Source organism: Anomaloglossus baeobatrachus, chromosome 3 (assembly GCF_048569485.1).
Source record: "Anomaloglossus baeobatrachus isolate aAnoBae1 chromosome 3, aAnoBae1.hap1, whole genome shotgun sequence".
Taxonomy (NCBI): domain Eukaryota; kingdom Metazoa; phylum Chordata; class Amphibia; order Anura; family Aromobatidae; genus Anomaloglossus; species Anomaloglossus baeobatrachus.
This window is the reverse complement of record NC_134355.1, coordinates 44,326,099-44,345,099: the sequence shown is the minus strand read 5'-3', so window position 1 is coordinate 44,345,099 and position 19,001 is coordinate 44,326,099. Positions and strand designations below refer to the sequence as shown.

General features: G+C 42.8%; 1 protein-coding gene across 3 annotated transcripts in view; it reads left to right on the top strand.

Annotated features, from left to right (window-relative positions):
• Positions 1-17,428, top strand: part of TRAF5 (TNF receptor associated factor 5) — a 62,474-nt gene extending 45,046 nt beyond the window's left edge. For all 3 annotated transcript variants that reach the window (XM_075337998.1, XM_075337999.1, XM_075337997.1), the window contains 8 exons: positions 2,796-2,897; positions 6,376-6,540; positions 8,265-8,342; positions 8,772-8,846; positions 13,457-13,549; positions 14,856-14,993; positions 15,140-15,308; positions 16,766-17,428. In XM_075337998.1, the coding sequence (XP_075194113.1) occupies positions 2,796-2,897; positions 6,376-6,540; positions 8,265-8,342; positions 8,772-8,846; positions 13,457-13,549; positions 14,856-14,993; positions 15,140-15,308; positions 16,766-17,346 (1,401 nt within the window). In that variant the 3' untranslated portion in view covers positions 17,347-17,428. The remainder of the gene's footprint in view (positions 1-2,795; positions 2,898-6,375; positions 6,541-8,264; positions 8,343-8,771; positions 8,847-13,456; positions 13,550-14,855; positions 14,994-15,139; positions 15,309-16,765) is intronic.
• Positions 17,429-19,001: the final 1,573 nt, after the last annotated feature.

Below are 19,001 nucleotides of genomic sequence, written 5' to 3'. Positions count from 1 at the left end.
GAGGGATCTATTCCTATATATTATATAGAGTCATTACACACAGAGGGATCTATTCCTATATATTATATAGAGTCATTACACACAGAGGGATCTATTCCTATATATTATATAGAGTCATTACACACAGAGGCATCTATTCCTCTATATGTTATATAGAGTCATTACACACAGAGGGATCTATTCCTATATATTATATAGAGCCATTAAACACAGAGGGATCTATTCCTATATATGATATAGAGTCATTACACACAGAGGGATCTATTTCTATATATTATATAGTCATTACACACAGAGGGATCTATTCCTATATATTATAGTGTCATTACACACAGAGGGATCTATTCCTATATATCACATAGAGTCATTACACACAGAGGGATGTATTCCTATATATCATATAGAGTCATTACACACAGAGAGATCTATTTCAAGTGTTTAAGAAATTTGTTGCAGCTGCGTTTTTGGTATGGGTTTTTTTGCCAGAAGATGCAGATTTTCTGCAACAAAATACTCAACGTGCACACATAGCCTAAGCCGGTAATTCGGCATTGAGTTCACCTCAGGTGAGTTCACTGAGGTCACAGCTGGGGTACTGTGGGAACAGCCAGCTGTAATCTCACTGCTCTCACAGCTGCAGCTCCATCAGTGTGTCCCTGCCGCCGCAGTGCTCGGTTGCATTTTCTAATGTGACTGTGCATTGCAACCTCAGTTGTAGCAGATCCGGGATCGTCATAGGACATTGTGTGGATTACGTGGAACCTGCAGGGGTGTTTTAGGGGTTAATAAATTGGAGAAAGAGGGTGTTTTTTTTTATCTAAATTATTTTTCTCTAATTTGTGTTTATTTCTTTTTACTTACACGACTAGTAATGGGGAGGGGTCTTATAGACCGCAGGCTTGATGACAACTGTGATTATTTTGACAAATCACACCTGTCATTCACCTCTTATATTACCCCGATTGCCGCCACAGAAAGGCAATTGGGCTTAGATGGGTAAACGCCATGGATGCTCCAATTCTGGAGTGGCTGCAGGCTGCTATTTTTAGGCTGAGAGTACCAGCTCCCAGCTGTCTGCTTTGTCTTGGCTGGGTATCAAAAATGGGGGGACCGTATGCCGTTTTCTTAAATTATATAAATAATTTAAAAAAAAGTCTTGTAGAGTCCCTCATATTTTGATTAAACAGCCAAGATAACTCACAGAGCTGGGAGCTACAGCCTCCAGATGTCTGCTTTATCTACACAGGGTATCAAAGAACGGGGGACCCTACGCCATTTTTTCCAATTATTTATTTTTAAACTTCACTTCGGGGACTCAGACAGCTAGTGTAAGGGCAACCTATCACAGACGCTGACACTCCGGCAGTCTGACTTCAACCAATCAAAGATGCTGTCATGGAGAATGGGATGGGGAATCAGTGAATATTCATAGATTTAATGAGTGGACCCGGAAGCAGTATTACAACCGGGTGTAAACTCGATAAGTTTAATTGTCCTGCTTAAATCCCCTTTTTTAAATTTATTTTTATCCAGGTGGCCGAAACCAAACAGTAACATGACTTTCCTGAGAAGTCCATATTCGAGGTCCGTGCATGGACACTGGGTGTCCAGTATGGACTCCGAACTTTACAGTTCAGGTTCACCCATAACTAATCCTCAGTTACATCCTGTATTATATCCCAGAGAATATTCCACTTCTTTACTTTCTCAGGATGTTTTGGGTCATTGTCCATCTGTACTATGCAGCATCGTTCAATCAACCTTGCTGCATTGGTGGAATCTGAGCAGAAAGTCTCAGCCTGTACTCCAGAATTCATCCGGCTGCTTCTGTCTTCAGTCACATCAATAAAAGCTAGTGACCCAGGGACTTTGCAAATCTTGCATGCCCGGCCATGACACAGCCTCTACCATATATTATAGATGATGTACTGTGCTTTGGATCATGAGCTATTCCAAACCTTCTCCATACTTTCTTTTTCCCATCAATCTGGTACTGGTTGATTTGAGTTTAGTTTCTGCTTTTCCAGGACTGGGTGGCTTCTTTAGATGTTTTGTTTTTTTTGCAAAGTCTAATCTGGCCTTTAAGGTTGATTAATGGTTTGCACATTGTGGTGATCCCTCTGTATTTGCCTTAATGAAGTCTTCTCTTCATGGTAGACTTAGATACTGAAACATCTACTTCCTGGAGAATGTTCTTCACTTGGGTGGATGTTCCGAAGGGGTTTTTCTTGGACAGGATTCAGCAATCATCCACCAGTGTTGTCTTTTGTGGACGTCCAGGCCTTTTTGAGCTCGCCAGCTCACCAGTGTGCTCCTTTTTTTTTTTTTTTTCAGAAAATACCAAACGGTTGATTTGGCCACTCCTAACATTTCTGCTATATCTTTGATGGATTTCTTCTTTTTTTTCAGTCTGTTTTGCTTCCACTGAGAGCTCCTTTAACCACATTTAACTGCAAAATTTCCAATACAAATGCCGCACCTGGAATCAGCTCCAGACCTTTTACCTGCTTAATTGATGATGGATTAACAAGGGAATAGACCTAACTATACATTACATAAGTTATCCTCTGCTGATCCTGATTTATAGCCTTTTATTAAAATGTTATTATCTATAGTATATCATTAAGATAGTTATAAATGTGCACTGGACGAATTTAAAGGGGTTGTTTTCAAAAGACTGACCTTTGTAGGCTGTTGCAGAATTTTCTATGCAAATCGATGGTGTTTTAATGGAAATGTTTTTCAGTGTCATCGCAATGAACATGATTGTGAAAATAACCTATGGTCCTTTCTAGATATTTAAAGACAATTGCTGTAAAAGAGAAGTCCTAAACCTACTGGTATACTGCAGAAATGCCCCGGACTGTGACGTGAAGGTGTCACTGGGGAGGTTCCAGGTACGTCGTTACTTATAGAGCACCTATAGTCTAATTGTTATCCAAATGGGTCAGAAACTCTGTTCATTATAATCAAAATAATTATTATTTTGGAAATTTAGGTTTCAGAGCTCCAGTTTTCTGTTATCAGAACATGTCAGGTGATTTATGTTTTCCTACCTGAGTGAAGGATACAATAGCAGGAGAATTGCTGAACTTTATATACTCCTGGCATATACAGTGTGTCCACCCATATCCTGTCCACCGCCATTAACTTGAGAACGGCGGCAGCTATAGGCATAGAAGTGGTGTCTAGGTATAGTAAAGTAGCCATGCGCTACGCAATGAAACCACCTATAGCGCCACCTGGTGGAAAACAACGGAGTTAGCATTTTTATCTCGAAAACGGAATGAGATAGAGAAAAAAAGTGAATTAAAAAATTGTAGGGCATCATCAATTCACTACGAATCGACACCTTGCATACAGAAATGCTATGATATGAAACCCATGACCCCCCCAAAACATTGAATGCTGGTCACACATATGACGCTCATTTAACTTTGATGCTCAAAGTGGCCCCCGTCAGCTGCAATGCACATCTGGCCTCTGCACAGCATACTGTATCTTGCTGCACGTTGTGCAATATGGTAGGTGACACGTTTGCACAAGCATCTGTGATACGTCGTCGTAGGTCCTGCAATGTTGGTGGAGGGGTCGCATACACCTGCTGTTTGATGTGACCTCACAGAAAGGAGTCCAATGGGGTCAGGTCAGGTGAGTGTGGAGGCCACTCCATGCAGCCACCATACCCAATGACTTGTAGGTAGGTCTCCATGAGGTATCGCTTCACGTCCGCAGCCTTGTGAGTTTTACAAGTTCTAATCATTGCATTTCTGTATGCAAGGTGTCGATTCATATTGAATTGATGATGACCTACAACTTTGTAATTCACTTTTTTTCTCTATCTCGTTCCATTTTTGAGATAAAATTGCGTAGCGCATGGCTACTTTACTATACCTAGACACCACTTCTATGCGTATAGCTGCCGCCGTTCTCAAGTTAATGGCGGTGGACAGGATATGGGTGGACACACTGTTTAATAAAACTCAGCTTCCCTCTCGTTCATTACAAATACAAGGAAAAAACTTCTATCAACCACAGATATAAAAATTAAAACCATGAATGAAACAAGGAAGGTATAGACGAGACACGTCTACACGTTTCATGCAGACAAGTCCTTAGTCATGATTAAAGGCTTGTCTGCATGAAACATGTAGACGTGTCTGGTCTATACCTTCCTTGTATTTGTCATTGTTTTAATTTTGGAATAAAAGTTATGTTTTAATTTTTATACCTGAGGTTGATGAGTTGTTTCCTTGGATTTGTTCTGAACTGATTGCCCAGGAGCCGGCCTGGAGATCCATGCACCGCACCCCAATTATACTGCCTTGATGCGGAGAACTGATTTGTTTGTCCCTTCCTTCTTGTTTGTCCCTTCCTCCTTGTATTTCTCTCGTTCATACCCTGCTGTCAGATAGGGGGGCATAAATCAACTGGTGGGTTTACCTAAAATATTGACGTTTTGGCTGCGTACAGCCACCACTACATTGACGTTATGGCGGTAAGAGGGCTGATTTCAGTTGGCACATGGCAGCTAGATAGTGTCGCTTAATTAGGGATAAACACTTCATTGCCTTAGACCCCCAGGGATGTAGAGTAGATAATATTCTTTGGATGCAGTTTATGGCTATGTGCACACGCTGCGTTTTTTTGACGCTGCGTTTTTGACCGCTAAAAACGCACAAAAACGCACCCGCAGCGGAAAAACGCGTCAAAAACCGCATGCGTTTTTACCGCGATTTGGTGCGTTTTTGGCTGCGTTTTGCTGCGTTTTTGATCTCTGCGTTTTGCTGCGTTTTTCCAAAGCATTGCATAGGAGGAAAACGCAGAAAAACGCAGGAAAGAATTGACATGTCCATTTTTTTTTTAAGCTCAAAAACGCAGCTTAAAAAAAAGTTGTGTGCAGACAGCAAAAATGAAAACTCATAGACTTTGCTGGGGAAGCAAAGTCATGCAGTTTTGAGGCCAAAAACGCACCCGAAAAACGCCGCGAAAAACGCACTGTGTGAACTTACCCTATTACTACCCTGTTTCCCCCAAAATAAGACCTACCCTGAAAATAAGCACTAGTAGGATTTTTTGGGCTTTTGGAGTATGCTTAAAATAAAAGCCCTACTCCAAAAATAAGATCTAGTAGTGGTTCCATAAAGAAGTATCCAAGAAGCTAAAAATATTATCTGCCTGGATGATCTGTGACCTTCCATATTTAGTGACTTTATGGGTATTTATCACAATCCAGTACTTTAATAGTATTTATTGGATATGGTCCTATATTACCCAGGTTAGGTGGGATCGCACCCAAAGTCAAATTACCCCACTCATTAGTTAGGAAGTGTCTACCAGGTTTTTGCTACCTTATCTGACAGTGGTATGATGTAGGGGCTGAGTCCCTGATTCCAGTGGTGTCTCACTTGCTTTTCTTTATGCTGTCATTTTTATAATGGAGGAACCAGAGATATGGCATGGTGATAACTGCGCTGCTGAGAAGGAACGAAAGACCAATACGCAGGATCCAGATGAAAGGAGCTTTATTTCTCAATGCGTTTCGAAGTGGTCACATTTCTTCCTCAGGAGAACTACTGAATTGAATTTGGTGGTTCTGGGACCCCTTCGAAATGCGTTAAGAAATAAACCGCCTTTCATCTGGATCCTGTGTATTGGTCTTTCGTTTCTTCTCAGCAGCACAGTCATCACCACGCCACATCTCAGGTTCCTTTACATCGTTATTAGCCTTGGGGCTCGAGGTTTTCGTGCAGCAGCTGATTACAGGCTTTTCATCTTGTTGTATGTCACACTACTGTACACAGTGATCATATTTTAACATATCACCATTTATTTGTTGGATAAGACCCTATTTTCTCTTTTCTGCTCCATAACCCTACTTGCCATTTTGATATAATCACAGTTTTCTCTGCTGCAGATCTAGCAGTACTCATAATGCTGAGCTGTGTATAACCCCGCCCGCACCACTGATTGGTAGCTTTCTGTGTACACTGTATATGGTCGGAAAACTGCCAATCAGAGATGGGGGTGGGATTACACAGAGCAGTTGACTAGAAGGCACAAGACACCTAGTCCTGCATTGATAATCTCCTGCCGAGAAAACACTGATTTTATTGAAACAACAACACACGGCCTAGTAAGGAATCAGGGTCAAAGCCACCAACATCATGCTATTCTCAGATTACATATCAAAAAAACTGCTGAAAGATTCCCTTTAAGTCTGCATGTTAACAAAAATTCAGCAGCAAGTCAAGCGTTGATGTCCATGTGTACTATGATTTGCCCATGAACCATGCCTCTCAAGGTGATATGCAGTTGTATTCCATCCATATAAATGTTGGGCTCTAAAATCTTCCACCCTTCCTTCACTGACAGGACCATCTTGGTCAGTGTCTCTGTGAAACGATCACGTGCACCAACACCGGCTGTCAAGACAAAGTGATCCGAAAGGACTTGGACAATCACTTGACCACTCAGTGCGAACTGAGAGACGAAACCTGCGCATACTGCAATAAAAGCATGACCTTCATCGATCTGCAGGTAATGATCGACAAATTCCTAGAAAAACCCATCCACAGCTACTGCCACTTCACACCCATTAATATAATCCTTGTTGTCAGAGGTTTTGTATGCACAAAATGGTAAATATATTTACATAAGAAGGCCACCACTAGGGGGAGCAAGCTGAAGACAAATTTACACAGGGTGGTCCAGAAGTAGGTGGACAGAAAATAATAACATAGTGTGAAGTGAAACTGACTCAGTTGCCTTTAGCAACCAATCAGATTCCACCTTTCATTTTCCAAAGAGTCTGTGAAGAATTAAAAGTGGAATCTGATTGGTTGCTAAAAGCAACTGAGTCAGTTTCACTTTACACCATGTTTGATAAATCTCCCCCTTCATAACCCTATTACACATACTGTCCACCTACTTTTGGACCACCCTGTATATGGCAGTTATAGGGATACACTATGGTAATTCTAACCTGGAATCGCAATGACTGATGCCACAGATGCCTCATTAGATCCTGTATAATAAAATATCATGCAGCGCCCCGTCCTTTACATGGCAAAAATCCAGGAATGCACTGGACCTATGTAAAATGTCATGGAGAATGGGGAGTGCGCAAGGGACAGGGGCTTCTAGACTGGCCCTCAGCCTAGGGGGGCCCTAGCTATCCCTTATCTCAGCATTACCCCTGAAGGTGAGGATATCTGAGCCACTTTCCTGGCCCTGCTCCTGACCAGCCCTGAATTTATAACCCCAACTCTGTGGGAGGGCCGGGACAGGAGTGTAATAAAACAGATAGACAAACAAGGGGAAACCAAAACTCTATCTCACAGCACATTCACACAAAGGTATAAGACAATAAGGGTAAGTTCACACAGTGCGTTTTTCGCGGCGTTTTTCGGGTGCATTTTTGGCCTCAAAATTGCATGACTTTGCTTCCCCAGCAAAGTCTATAAGTTTTCATTTTTGTTGTCCGTACACAACTTTTTTTTTAAGCTGCGTTTTTGAGCTTAAAAAAAAAAATGGACATGTCAATTCTTTCCTGCGTTTTTCTGCATTTTCCCCCCATGCAATGCATTGGAAAAACGCAGAAAAACGCAGAGATCAAAAATGCAGCAAAACGCAGCCAAAAACGCACCAAATCGCGGCAAAAACGCATGCGTTTTTTTTGCCATGGGTTCGTTTTTGTGCGTTTTTAGCGGCCAAAAACGCACAAAAATGCAGCATCAAAAAAACGCAGCGTGTGCACATAGCCTAAGGGTTTAGGAGGAAAATAAGAGCAGGGAGGAAACAAGACAGCAACACAATCACCAGCAGGATTGGGACACAATATCAAACAGACAAGCACAGCATAAGTCTGTAGTCAGCATGGGAAAACAGATCCCACCAACCTAAAAAGGTGGGGAGTAGCTTTGATAGGTTTCCAACATGTTATCCCAGAGGTAACCAGCAGGATAGCAGAGGTTAACTCTTGCTGGCCTGACCACTAATGAGCACACAGTTGGTTGATGTCCGAGCCTGCCTGTGTAACTCAGAAGCACCAGAGAAACCATAGTGTGGCGTGTCAGAATCTGTGGTGTGAACAGCGTCTGATTCCGCCATAACACTCGGCGACTTTTGAATACAAATGGTTGGAGTTGTAGTTTCTGACTCCTGCATAAAGGAGGATACATAATGTCGAAGGATACGGACTCCTGGACACAGTGAATCACTTATTGTTTCCGTCTTGTAATCTCAGTATTAATCTTTTTCAGATTCACACACTGAAGTATTGTCCATTATATCCAGTCTCATGTCTCAACAACTGTGGCAAAACGTGTCCAAGGGAGGAGGTAAGCACTGATACCATAACCTTATTTATTACTAGGGTTAAATGTATCCTTTTACACAAAAAATGTACAAAGCACGAACTTGCTGCCTAAAAAAAAAATTGTATGCACCTAAATTCCACTAAGAATTGTGGACAGGCTGCAATTCACATCACAACCACTGGGTGGCCACATATAGACACATATAGCATAAACGTCTCCCGACATTATCGCAAAATGTTGAGGGAGGGGTTTGCAAACCAGTCTTGTTGGGACACTTACCTTCAGGTATGTTAAGCCCAAAATAAAGGTAACGAAGGACGTATCTGTAGATGGTTTCATAATAGCAGTTGGAGATGTAGCGTTTGGTATCTAGAATTTTTTTTTTTTAGCCATAATTGACAATAATCTAGAATTAATAAATATTGTAATACTACATATTGCATTTTTCAGGTCGATGACCACCAGCTTGAATGTCTGGAAGCTGTAGTAGAATGTCCCTATACAAGTTATGGCTGCTATATAAAGGTAATCCGACCAATCTTGCCATTTGCATTACAAGGGTTGCCCTTGGTAGGACCAATAGTTAATATGACATGTATGGGTCCCATCGTTTAGTAGAATTTCACTGCAAATAGACCCTAGTTATGAAGCGTTATCCATCCATCTGTTAGATGGATGCTTACTTATATGGAGACCAAAGACCGATGATCATACGAATGTCACATGGAGACTTTCACTATCTTCGCCAACTGTCATGGCATTGTCAGGTCCTGTTCACATTGATTGCAGATTCTGACCCTCTGCCTGAGAAATTCTCATATGTCTGGGACAATTCAGGCAGACGTGGGCTTCACCCCGCTGTGTTGCCAGTTCCTGCTCATAGACAAACTGGCTAGAGTTAATATCTGCTAGTCTGCTTGTTAGTCTCTTTTGGTCACATGTTTTAGGAAGCCAATCACATCTGCTCCCCTCCTACAGTCCTATGAAAAAGTTTGGGCACCCCTATTAATGTTAACCTTTTTTCTTTATAACAAATTGGGTTTTTGCAACAGCTATTTCAGTTTCACATATCTAATAACTGATGGACTGAGTAATATTTCTGGATTGACATGAGGTTTATTGTACTAACAGAAAATGTGCAATCCGCATTTAAACAAAATTTGATCGGTGCAAAAGTATGGGCACCCTTATCAATTTCTTGATGTGAACACTCCTAACTACTTTTTACTGAGTTACTAAAGCACTAAATTGGTTTTGTAACCTCATTGAGCTTTGAACTTCATAGGCAGGTGTATCCAATCATGAGAAAAGGTATTTAAGGTGGCCACTTGCAAGTAGTTCTCCTATTTGAATCTCCTATGAAGAGTGGCATCATGGGCTCCTCAAAACAACTCTCAAATGATCTGAAAACAAAGATTGTTCAACATAGTTGTTCAGGGGAAGGTACAAAAAGTTGTCTCAGAGATTTAAACTGTCAGTTTCCACTGTGAGGAACATAGTAAGGAAATGGAAGAACACAGGTACAGTTCTTGTTAAGCCCAGAAGTGGCAGGACAAGAAAAATATCAGAAAAACAGAGAAGAAGAATGGTGAGAACAGTCAAGGACAATCCACAGACCACCTCCAAAGACCTGCAGCATCATCTTGCTGCAGATGGTGTCAATGTGCATCGGTCAACAATACAGCGCACGTTGCACAAGGAGAAGCTGTATGGGAGAGTGATGCGAAAGAAGCCGTTTCTGCAAGCACGCCACAAACAGTCGCCTGAGTTATGCAAAAGCACATTTGGACAAGCCAGTTACATTTTGGAAGAAGGTCCTGTGGACTGATGAAACAAAGATTGAGTTGTTTGGTCATACAAAAAGGTGTTATGCATGGAGGCAAAAAACACGGCATTCCAAGAAAAGCACTTGCTACCCACAGTAAAATTTGGTGGAGGTTCCATCATGCTTTGGGGCTGTGTGGCCAATGCCTGCACCGGGAATCTTGTTAACCCCTTAATGACCCATGACGTACTGGGTACGTCATGGATCGTGTGCCGTTAATCCCCGTGGGCAGGCGGCGGCGATCCGCGCACATATCAGCTGTTTTCAACAGCTGACATGTGTGCCTGCTAGCCGCGGGTGGAATCGCTTCCACCTGCGGCCATTAACCCCTTACATTTCGCTGCCAAAATCTGGCAGCGATATGTATATGGGCGCCGCCATGACAGTTACTTACCCCGCCCCCACCGGAAGTCACGTGACATGATCACGTGACTTTCGGTGGCTGCCATCGTAGCACAGGGTCTTGTGATGACGCCTGCAGCTACGAAGTTTCACTTTCATTTTCACCCGGCTCGGAGCAGGGTGAAACAGGAAGTGACTGTATCTGATGTTTACAGCTGTATAGCTGCGATCAGCAGATAGATAAGAGCGATCAGATTGCTGATCGCTATAGCCCCCTAGGGGGACTAGTAAAATAAAAAAAAAAAAAGTTTTAAAAAATAAAAAAAATAAAAAAACCTAAAAGTTCAAATCACCCCCCTTTCACCCCATTGAAATTAAAATTTAAAAAAATAAAAAATATACACATATTTGGTATCGCCGCGCTCAGAAATGCCCGATCTATCAAAATATAAAATCAATTAATCTGATCAGGAAATGGCGTAGCGTCAAAAAAATTCCAAACGCCAAAATTAAGTTTTTTGGTTGCCGCAAATTTTGCGCAAAATGCAATAACAGGCGATCAAAACGTAGCATCTGCGCAAAAATGGTCCCGTTAAAAACGTCAGGTCGAGACGCAAAAAATAAGCTGTCTCTGAGTCTCAGATCCCGAAAAATGAGAACGCTACGGGTTTTGGAAAATGGCGCAAAATGTGCGCCACTTTTTTTGGACAAGCTTGTGAATTTTTTTAACCCCTTAGATACAAGTAAACCTATACATGTTTGGTGTCTACCAACTCGCACTGACCTCAGGCATCACATAGATACATCAGTTTTACCATATAGTGAACACAGTGAATAAAATATCCCAAAAACTATTGTACGATCACACTTTTTTTGCAATTTTTCCGCACTTGGAATTTTTTTGCCGTTTTCCAGTACACTATGTGGTAAAACTTATAGTTTCATTTAAAAGTACAACTTGTCCCGCAAAAAACAAGCCCTTATATGGCAAGATTGATGGAAAAATAAAAAAGTTACGGCTCTCGGAAGAAGGGGAGCAAAAAACAAAAACGCAAAAACGGAAAGTGCCCGGAGGCTGAAGGGGTTAAAGTTGAGGGTCGCATGGATTCAACTCAGTATCAGCAGATTCTTGACAATAATGTGCAAGAATCAGTGACGAAGTTGAAGTTACGCAGGGGATGGATATTTCAGCAAGACAATGATCCAAAACACCGCTCCAAATCTACTCAGGCATTCATGCAGATGAACAATTACAATATTCTGGAATGGCCATCCCAGTCCCCAGACCTGAATATCATTGAAAATCTGTGGGATGATGTGAAGCGGCTGTCCATGCTCGGCGACCATCAAACTTAACTGAACTGGAATTGTTTTGTAAACAGGAATGGTCAAATATACCTTCATCCAGGATCCAGGAACTCATTAAAAGCTACAGGAAGCGACTAGAGGCTGTGATTTTTGCAAAAGGAGGATCTACAAAATATTAATGTCACTTTTATGTTGAGGTGCCCATACTTTTGCACCGGTCAAATTTTGTTTAAATGCGGATTGCACATTTTCTGTTAGTACAATAAACCTCATTTCAATCCAGAAACATTACTCAGTCCATCAGTTATTAGATATATGAAACTGAAATAGCTGTTGCAAAAACCCAAATTGTTATAAAGAAAAAAAGTTAACATTAATAGGGGTGCCCAAACTTTTTCATATGACTGTATATATACTGGCTGGGTCCTTCCTCCTATGCCAGCTATAGTTTAGTAGTGTGGTGTCTTAGACTTTCTGGTGCTTGTTGCTGTGTGCGGTTGTGGAGTTTACCCCAGTTCTCTTTTGTTGCTTCCTTCCTGCTCATGTTTTTCTTCTGAATCTCTTAATGTCCTATCCTAGATTTGTGCAATGTGCCAGAGTTTTTAGTTTTCCCTTGTCTGTCTTTATCTGTGTTTTACATCACACTCCTGCCCAGTCCTTCCCTTGTGGCAGAGAGAGAATCAGACTAGGTATGGTCAGGAGCAAGGCCAGGAATGGGACTCAGGCATCTCCACCATTAGGAGTATCCCCGAGATTAGGGATAGCATAGGGCCCCTTAGTGTGAGGGACAGCGTAGGAGTCGTTATCCAACAAGTCACATTGTGACTGTGAAATTATGATTGGGGTAATTTTCTTTTTTTTCTGTGCCCCTGGGTTCCAAAGTTATACCCCCTGTTTCCCGCCCTTGGAATATTGATGCAAATGTTTCTTTCTGCCAACTGGGCGTATGTCAAAAACGTCTCTGTGAGCATGTTTTTTTTCTACTCCAATCAAAACAAAACACTGCCAGCAGAGAAGTTTTATGGTATACACCCATTTGGCTAAAGGGAAAATGTGCACTATTATTACCATGGGGCATAACTTTGATGCAGAGGAGCACAGAAGAGAAAGCAAAACTGTTCCAGAATAAGTGGAACAGCACAAATTGGAGGAGATAATTAAAAAGTACAGTGAAAATTCCTCTTTATGAGTCATTACAGCCATCCAGTTCCCAAAATAAGGGGATTATTCCTCAATATAGGACATTGGGCACTGCCATGTAAATCTGGATCACTCCTGTGGTCAACTATCCCCCCCATAACCCTTAGTATATAAACCAGACACAACCTGCGGGTATCCAGACATTTTTTAGAACAGGTAGATGTCGTTTCCAGACTTATTTGCAGGCATCAGTGCACCTACGTGTTTACTTAAAAGGATTGTACAAGATTAGAAAAAAAGGCTGTTATATTTTGGAAACAGTGCCACTTTTGTCTATTGGCTGAGTCTGGTATTACAGCTGAGTCCTATTCATTCTATGGCCAAGTATGATGCTGGTGCTGAAAGACGACGGCCATGTTTTTTCCAATATTGTTCAATAAGTGCTACCTGGAGGTGATAGGGGTACCATCATCGATGCCATGAGATCCAATAGTCAAATTGTGTGCTTTATTGTTCATAGGTAAAAAGAGGAAAACTGAAAGTCCATGAAGAGACCTTCCTGAGAGACCATATGCTTTACGTACTGAATAGGAACACAAAGCTTGAGAAACAGGTAAAAGCATCCGCATCCCACCGTATGGGATTTTTGGTTTTCTCGTCTTGACTTGGTGGGATTTTGTCACCCAGGATCAGTACTGACTTCACAAATACTCATCTGACGTTCCAAAAGTTCTTAGAAGACTACGTTCACATATTTTCGGCCTATGTGCTACTGGAAATACTCGCCTTTCTGAGATCATTTGATAGTTTTCGACTATAAACCACAGTGTACAGACCGGCCGCAGGGGCGTCTCCTGATCCAAACTCAACAACCTCATACACTTATATGATGCTTGTCACGCTGTACAAAGGGCTGGTAAGACGTAGTCCAGTGTATTCCCCACTAGGTGGCAGCAGAGTAATGAAGGAGAGTCAAAGTAATACTGTAACAGAAAGGGGGCTGAAGTACAGCAGAGTAACTTCAGCAGGCAGTTCACAGGCGAACCACCAGGGGGCAATAGAGTAGTCAAGCAGTCAGGGTCTAGCTGGGAAGTTAAGTCACTGCAGAGGGAGTATCAAGGTCAGGTCAGAAAACAGAACCGAGGTCGGATGCTGGGAGATCAGGTATGCAGAGGGAAACACAAAGGGCACAGGGAACAGAAGACAAGACCGATGGGTGAGGAGACGCAAACACGGGAAGGAGGATGAACCAGGATGGGTAAACAACTGACAGAAGAGGGAAGTCAGGGACTGGGACAGAAAGACGAACGGGGGAGGGTACAGGTCAGGGCACAGTAACAAGGAGTCAGATCAAACAGGAAATCTCACAAGAGCCAGTCACAGGCTACAGAGCAAAAATATAACCAGCACAGGAATGCAGGTGCAATGCCCAGATACAGTGTCTCCTGAAAACAGAACGAGGCTGATGGGAGTTAACCCCAGACATGACCAGGCCGGGTCTGGGAAACTCTCTAGCGGGGAATACCGGTCCTGGATCATGACAATGCTGCTGAGTTTGGATCAAGAGACCCGCGTATGGTAGATACATCGCACAACTTACTCAGATCGAATAACACGGATGTTTGACATCAACCTAAGAGTATGTGCAGACAGTGTCTTTTTCAGGCGGCTTCCTGCTGGAACCCGATGAAGAGAGCTAAAAAAAAAACATAATACACAGCAATATCAAAACGACTTGCTGTGCATGTTCCAACCTATGCCACTTTTAACTGCTTAATGCTTTGAGAGCTAAGAAACAGCTGAAAGAAGTGACCTGCTTAGGAAGCCACCACTCTATTGCCAAAATGGGTGCTGTGTACTCATGCATGCGCTCATTGTCTCTCCATAGTTTGTATAATTACCCATTTTGTTGGTTCTAGATGTTTGATTTAAAGCAAAGTTTGGAGCAAAAAGAAAGCAGGATCCTGCAACTCTCAAATACGGTTAAATGGTGTGAAAAGGAATGTCGCCAGTTTGTGCAGCTCGGAAGTAACGGGAATCACCTCTCCAGTGCCCAGGTAAAGGGTGACATTCTCACCTAGTTGAATTAGGACTACGTCCAACTGCAGATACATTTAATGTCGTCTATCCATCTGCAGAATATCTATTTCACACTTAGTTTTGCATAGAACTTATTAAACATTTCCTTCAATTCCACCCTCAGTCTTTGGCCAGTTATATGGAGAAGGCCGCATGGCTGGAGGAACAGGTCATGCAGCTGGTCCAGTTGATTAGTGAAGAACAGAGCCGCCATGATCTCCGACCACTTGTGGACGCTATTGAGAGTATGAAGCAAAAGTTGTCTTCTATGGAAAAATACAAAGACCGATTAGGTATGTACCACATATCTTCTCTATTAAGAGGTCCATGTCCAGATACTTTACAGAGGAACCTGTGAAAGGGGCATCATGGTGAGATATGCCAGCACTGGTAATTGTAGACCTGTGTATCAATAGTTTAGTTTAAAACACCCAGAGTACAGGTCTTCTATGGTGATCTAAGGTTGGTTCACTTGAGCCATGAGGTATCCAAGTCTTCAATGGTGATCTAAGCGCGTATCTTTTGAACCACTAATGATCCAGATCTTCTATATGGTCTGTTTAATTAAACCACAGGCAGTCAGGTCTTCTATGTTGATCTAAGATCAGTTCAGTTAAACCATATCCGGTTCTTTTATGGTAATACAAGTTCAGTATACGTGAATCACAGATGCTCTGGGCCTTCTCTGGTGATCTAAGGTTGGTTCACTTGAACTTCAAGTGCTTCGAGTCTTCTCTGCTGATCTAAGGGTGATGCACTTGAATCTCAGAGGTGCTCGGGGTCTTCTCTGGTGATCCAAAGTTGGTTCACTTGAACTTCAGGTGCTTCAGGTCTTCTCTGGTGATCTAGGGGTGATTCACTTGAATCTCAGGTGCTCGGGGTCTTCTCTGGTGATCCAAGGTTGGTTCACTTGAACTTCAGGTGCTTCGGGTCTTCTCTGGTGATCTAGGGGTGATTCACTTGAATTTCAGGTGCTCAGGGTCTTCTCTGGTGATCTAGGGGTGATTCACTTGAATCTCAGGTGCTCGGGGTCTTCTCTGGTGATCCAAGGTTGGTTCACTTGAACTTCAGGTGCTCAGGGTCTTCTCTAGTGATCTAGGGGTGATTCACTTGAACCTCAGGGTCCTCTCTAGTGGTCCAAGGTTGATCTCAGGTGCTCCGGATTTTCTATATTGATCTAAGGTCACTTCACTGGAACCACAGATCATCCAAGTGTTCTATATTGATCTAGGGTTGAATCTCAGGTGGTCTGGATCTTCTCTGGTAATCCAAAGTCGGTTAACTTTAACCTTAGTCCAAGTCTTCCATGTTCATTTAAGGTCAGTTTACTTGAACCTCAGATAGTCTGGATCTTCCATGTTGCTCTAAGGTTGGTTAATTTAAACCATGGGAGGTGTGGGTCTTCTATAGTGATATAAATTCAGATTACTTGAACCTCAGAGGCTCTGGGTCTTCTCTGGTGATCTAATGTCGGTTCACTTGAACCTCAGGTGGATTTTCTCTGTATACTATAATATAGTTATGACTGCAGTACTACACTCTAAATGTTTACATGGACATAATATGGCCCTTTCTGATGTCCATATTATGCCCACAACCTCCCAAAGAACCATGAGGAACCATAACATATAATCCGTCCTTTGGCTGGAAGTCTTACCTAATTGTAATTTTCTATTGGATGTCAGTTTTCTAGTTTCTTACAGATGGTCTTGATGATTAACGACTTCTCACAACTTTACCTTTTCTTCAGATTTCCTTGAAGGACAATCCAGCAAACATGATGTCCAAATAAATATCCACAAGGCTCAACTGAGCAGCAATGAGGAACGTTTTAAGGTTCTGGAGGGTACCTGTTATAACGGGAAACTCATCTGGAAAATCACAGACTATGAGCGAAAGAAGATGGAAGCTGTGGAAGGTCGGGTGGTCTCCATCTACAGTCAGCATTTCTACACCAGCCGCTGTGGTTACCGCCTCTGTGCTCGCGCCTACCTGAATGGTGACGGCTCAGGGAAGGGGTCCTTTTTATCTTTATATTTCGTGGTCATGAAAGGAGAATTTGACTCACTGCTGTCCTGGCCATTTAAGCAGAAGGTGACCCTAATGCTGATTGACCAAAGTGGAAAAAAGAACCATTTCATAGATGTCTTCAAGGCTGATCCTCACAGCAGCAGCTTTAAGAGACCTGAAGGGGAGACCAATATAGCCTCTGGGTGTCCTCGCTTTGTCTCGCACTTCCAGATTGAGAATCCGAAGAATGCCTGCTACATTAAAGAGGACACAATATTTATTAAAGTAGCAGTTGATCTTACAGACCTCGAGGAGCTTTAAAGTAAACAGAACGTTTTTTTATAATGAATATTTTTATAGAGGTTTTTTTTCCTTTTTATGAAAATATGTAAATTATGTTTATCGTGTGAAAGATTTGTAAATTGTATTTTTAAATAAATTATTTTAATAAATTTCGATGATACAGTGAGGTCCTACTGGAAGTCCGTACAACCGTGGCAGTTATGTCAGGAGACTTGTTTGCGAAGGACGTATATTGTAGAGCTTTGCTTTTGGTGTCATTGTAAAGTCCAGAATCTTCAGGTTCTACTGATGCCGGGATCAATCTCCAGCATTTGTATAAGGCCCCTTTCACACGTCAGTGATTCTGGGACGTTTGTGCTTTTTTTTAAACGTACCAGAATCACTGACATACGCAGACACATTATAATGAATGGGTCTGCTCACACATCAGTGATTTGTCACTGCACGTGTCTCCGTGCGGCGTACCCGAGTGTGCGTGATTGCTGCACGGAGACATGTCCATTTTTTTCTGGCATCACTGATGTCCCATGGACCACACAGTGGTGTGGTCCGTGAAACACGTGCCAGAAAAAAACGTACTTTTAAAATAAAAAACATTTTAACTCACCCGGCGTCCAGAGATGTCCTCTGCAGCCCGTGCAGCCTGCTGCTTCTGAGCCGGCTCATTATTGTCGCGCATATTCATTATGCGCGACACAGCCGACCCGGAAGCAGCTGCTGCAGGGGTCACCGCCGGACGGATGCTGCGTCGCGGGAGGATTCAGCACCACAGAGAGCGGGAGCGGGCGCAGGTGAGTGAATCTCTAAGTGCAATCACGGGCCACGGAGAACAGAGCCCGGATTGCTCTTAGACAACCCACGTGTGCCGTGATTTTCGGCACACGCAGGGACATGTGCGTGTTTTACACGCCAGTGAAAAACGTCTGTTTTTCACTGACGTGTGAAACGGGCCTAAAGTTGTGAAAAAGGATGAAATGTTTTACTGCTTCCATTAGCGACTACCAATGGGAAGGGGAAGAAAGAGAGCAGGAGGAACGATCATTGACTGATAAGACCCCATTACAGGCAACGACATCGCTAACAAGATATCGCTGGGGTCACGGAATTCGTGACGCACATCAGGCGTAGTTAGCGACGTTGTTGCGTGTCACACTTACGAGCGAACACTAACTATCCCAAATACTCAGCAAATCGTTGATTGTTGACACGTCGTTCATTTTCCAAATATCATTGCTCCTTTGGGAAGCAGGTTGTTGGTCGTTCCTGAGGCAGCACACATCGCTACGTGTGACACCCCGGGAACGACGAACAACAGCGTTTCTGCGTCCTCCGGCAACGAGGCGGGAGTGACGTTCATGCGGCTGCTCTCCGCCCCTCAGCTTCTATTGGAGGCCTGCTGTGTGACGTCGCTGTGACGCCGCACGAACCGTCCCCTTAAAGAGGTTGTTCGCTGGCCACAGAGACGTCGTTAGGAAGATAAGTTCGTGTGACGCGTACCTGCGATATTGTTCGCCACGGACAGCGATTTGCCCGTGACGCACGAACGACGGGGGCGGGTGCTATCGCTAGCAATGTCGCTGCGTGTAAAGCGGCCTTTACTCTCACCTCTACCCCCGAAAGAGTATTCAGATGCCTAGGAATACAGGAACTTTTCTTCATGTTGTCACCTCTAT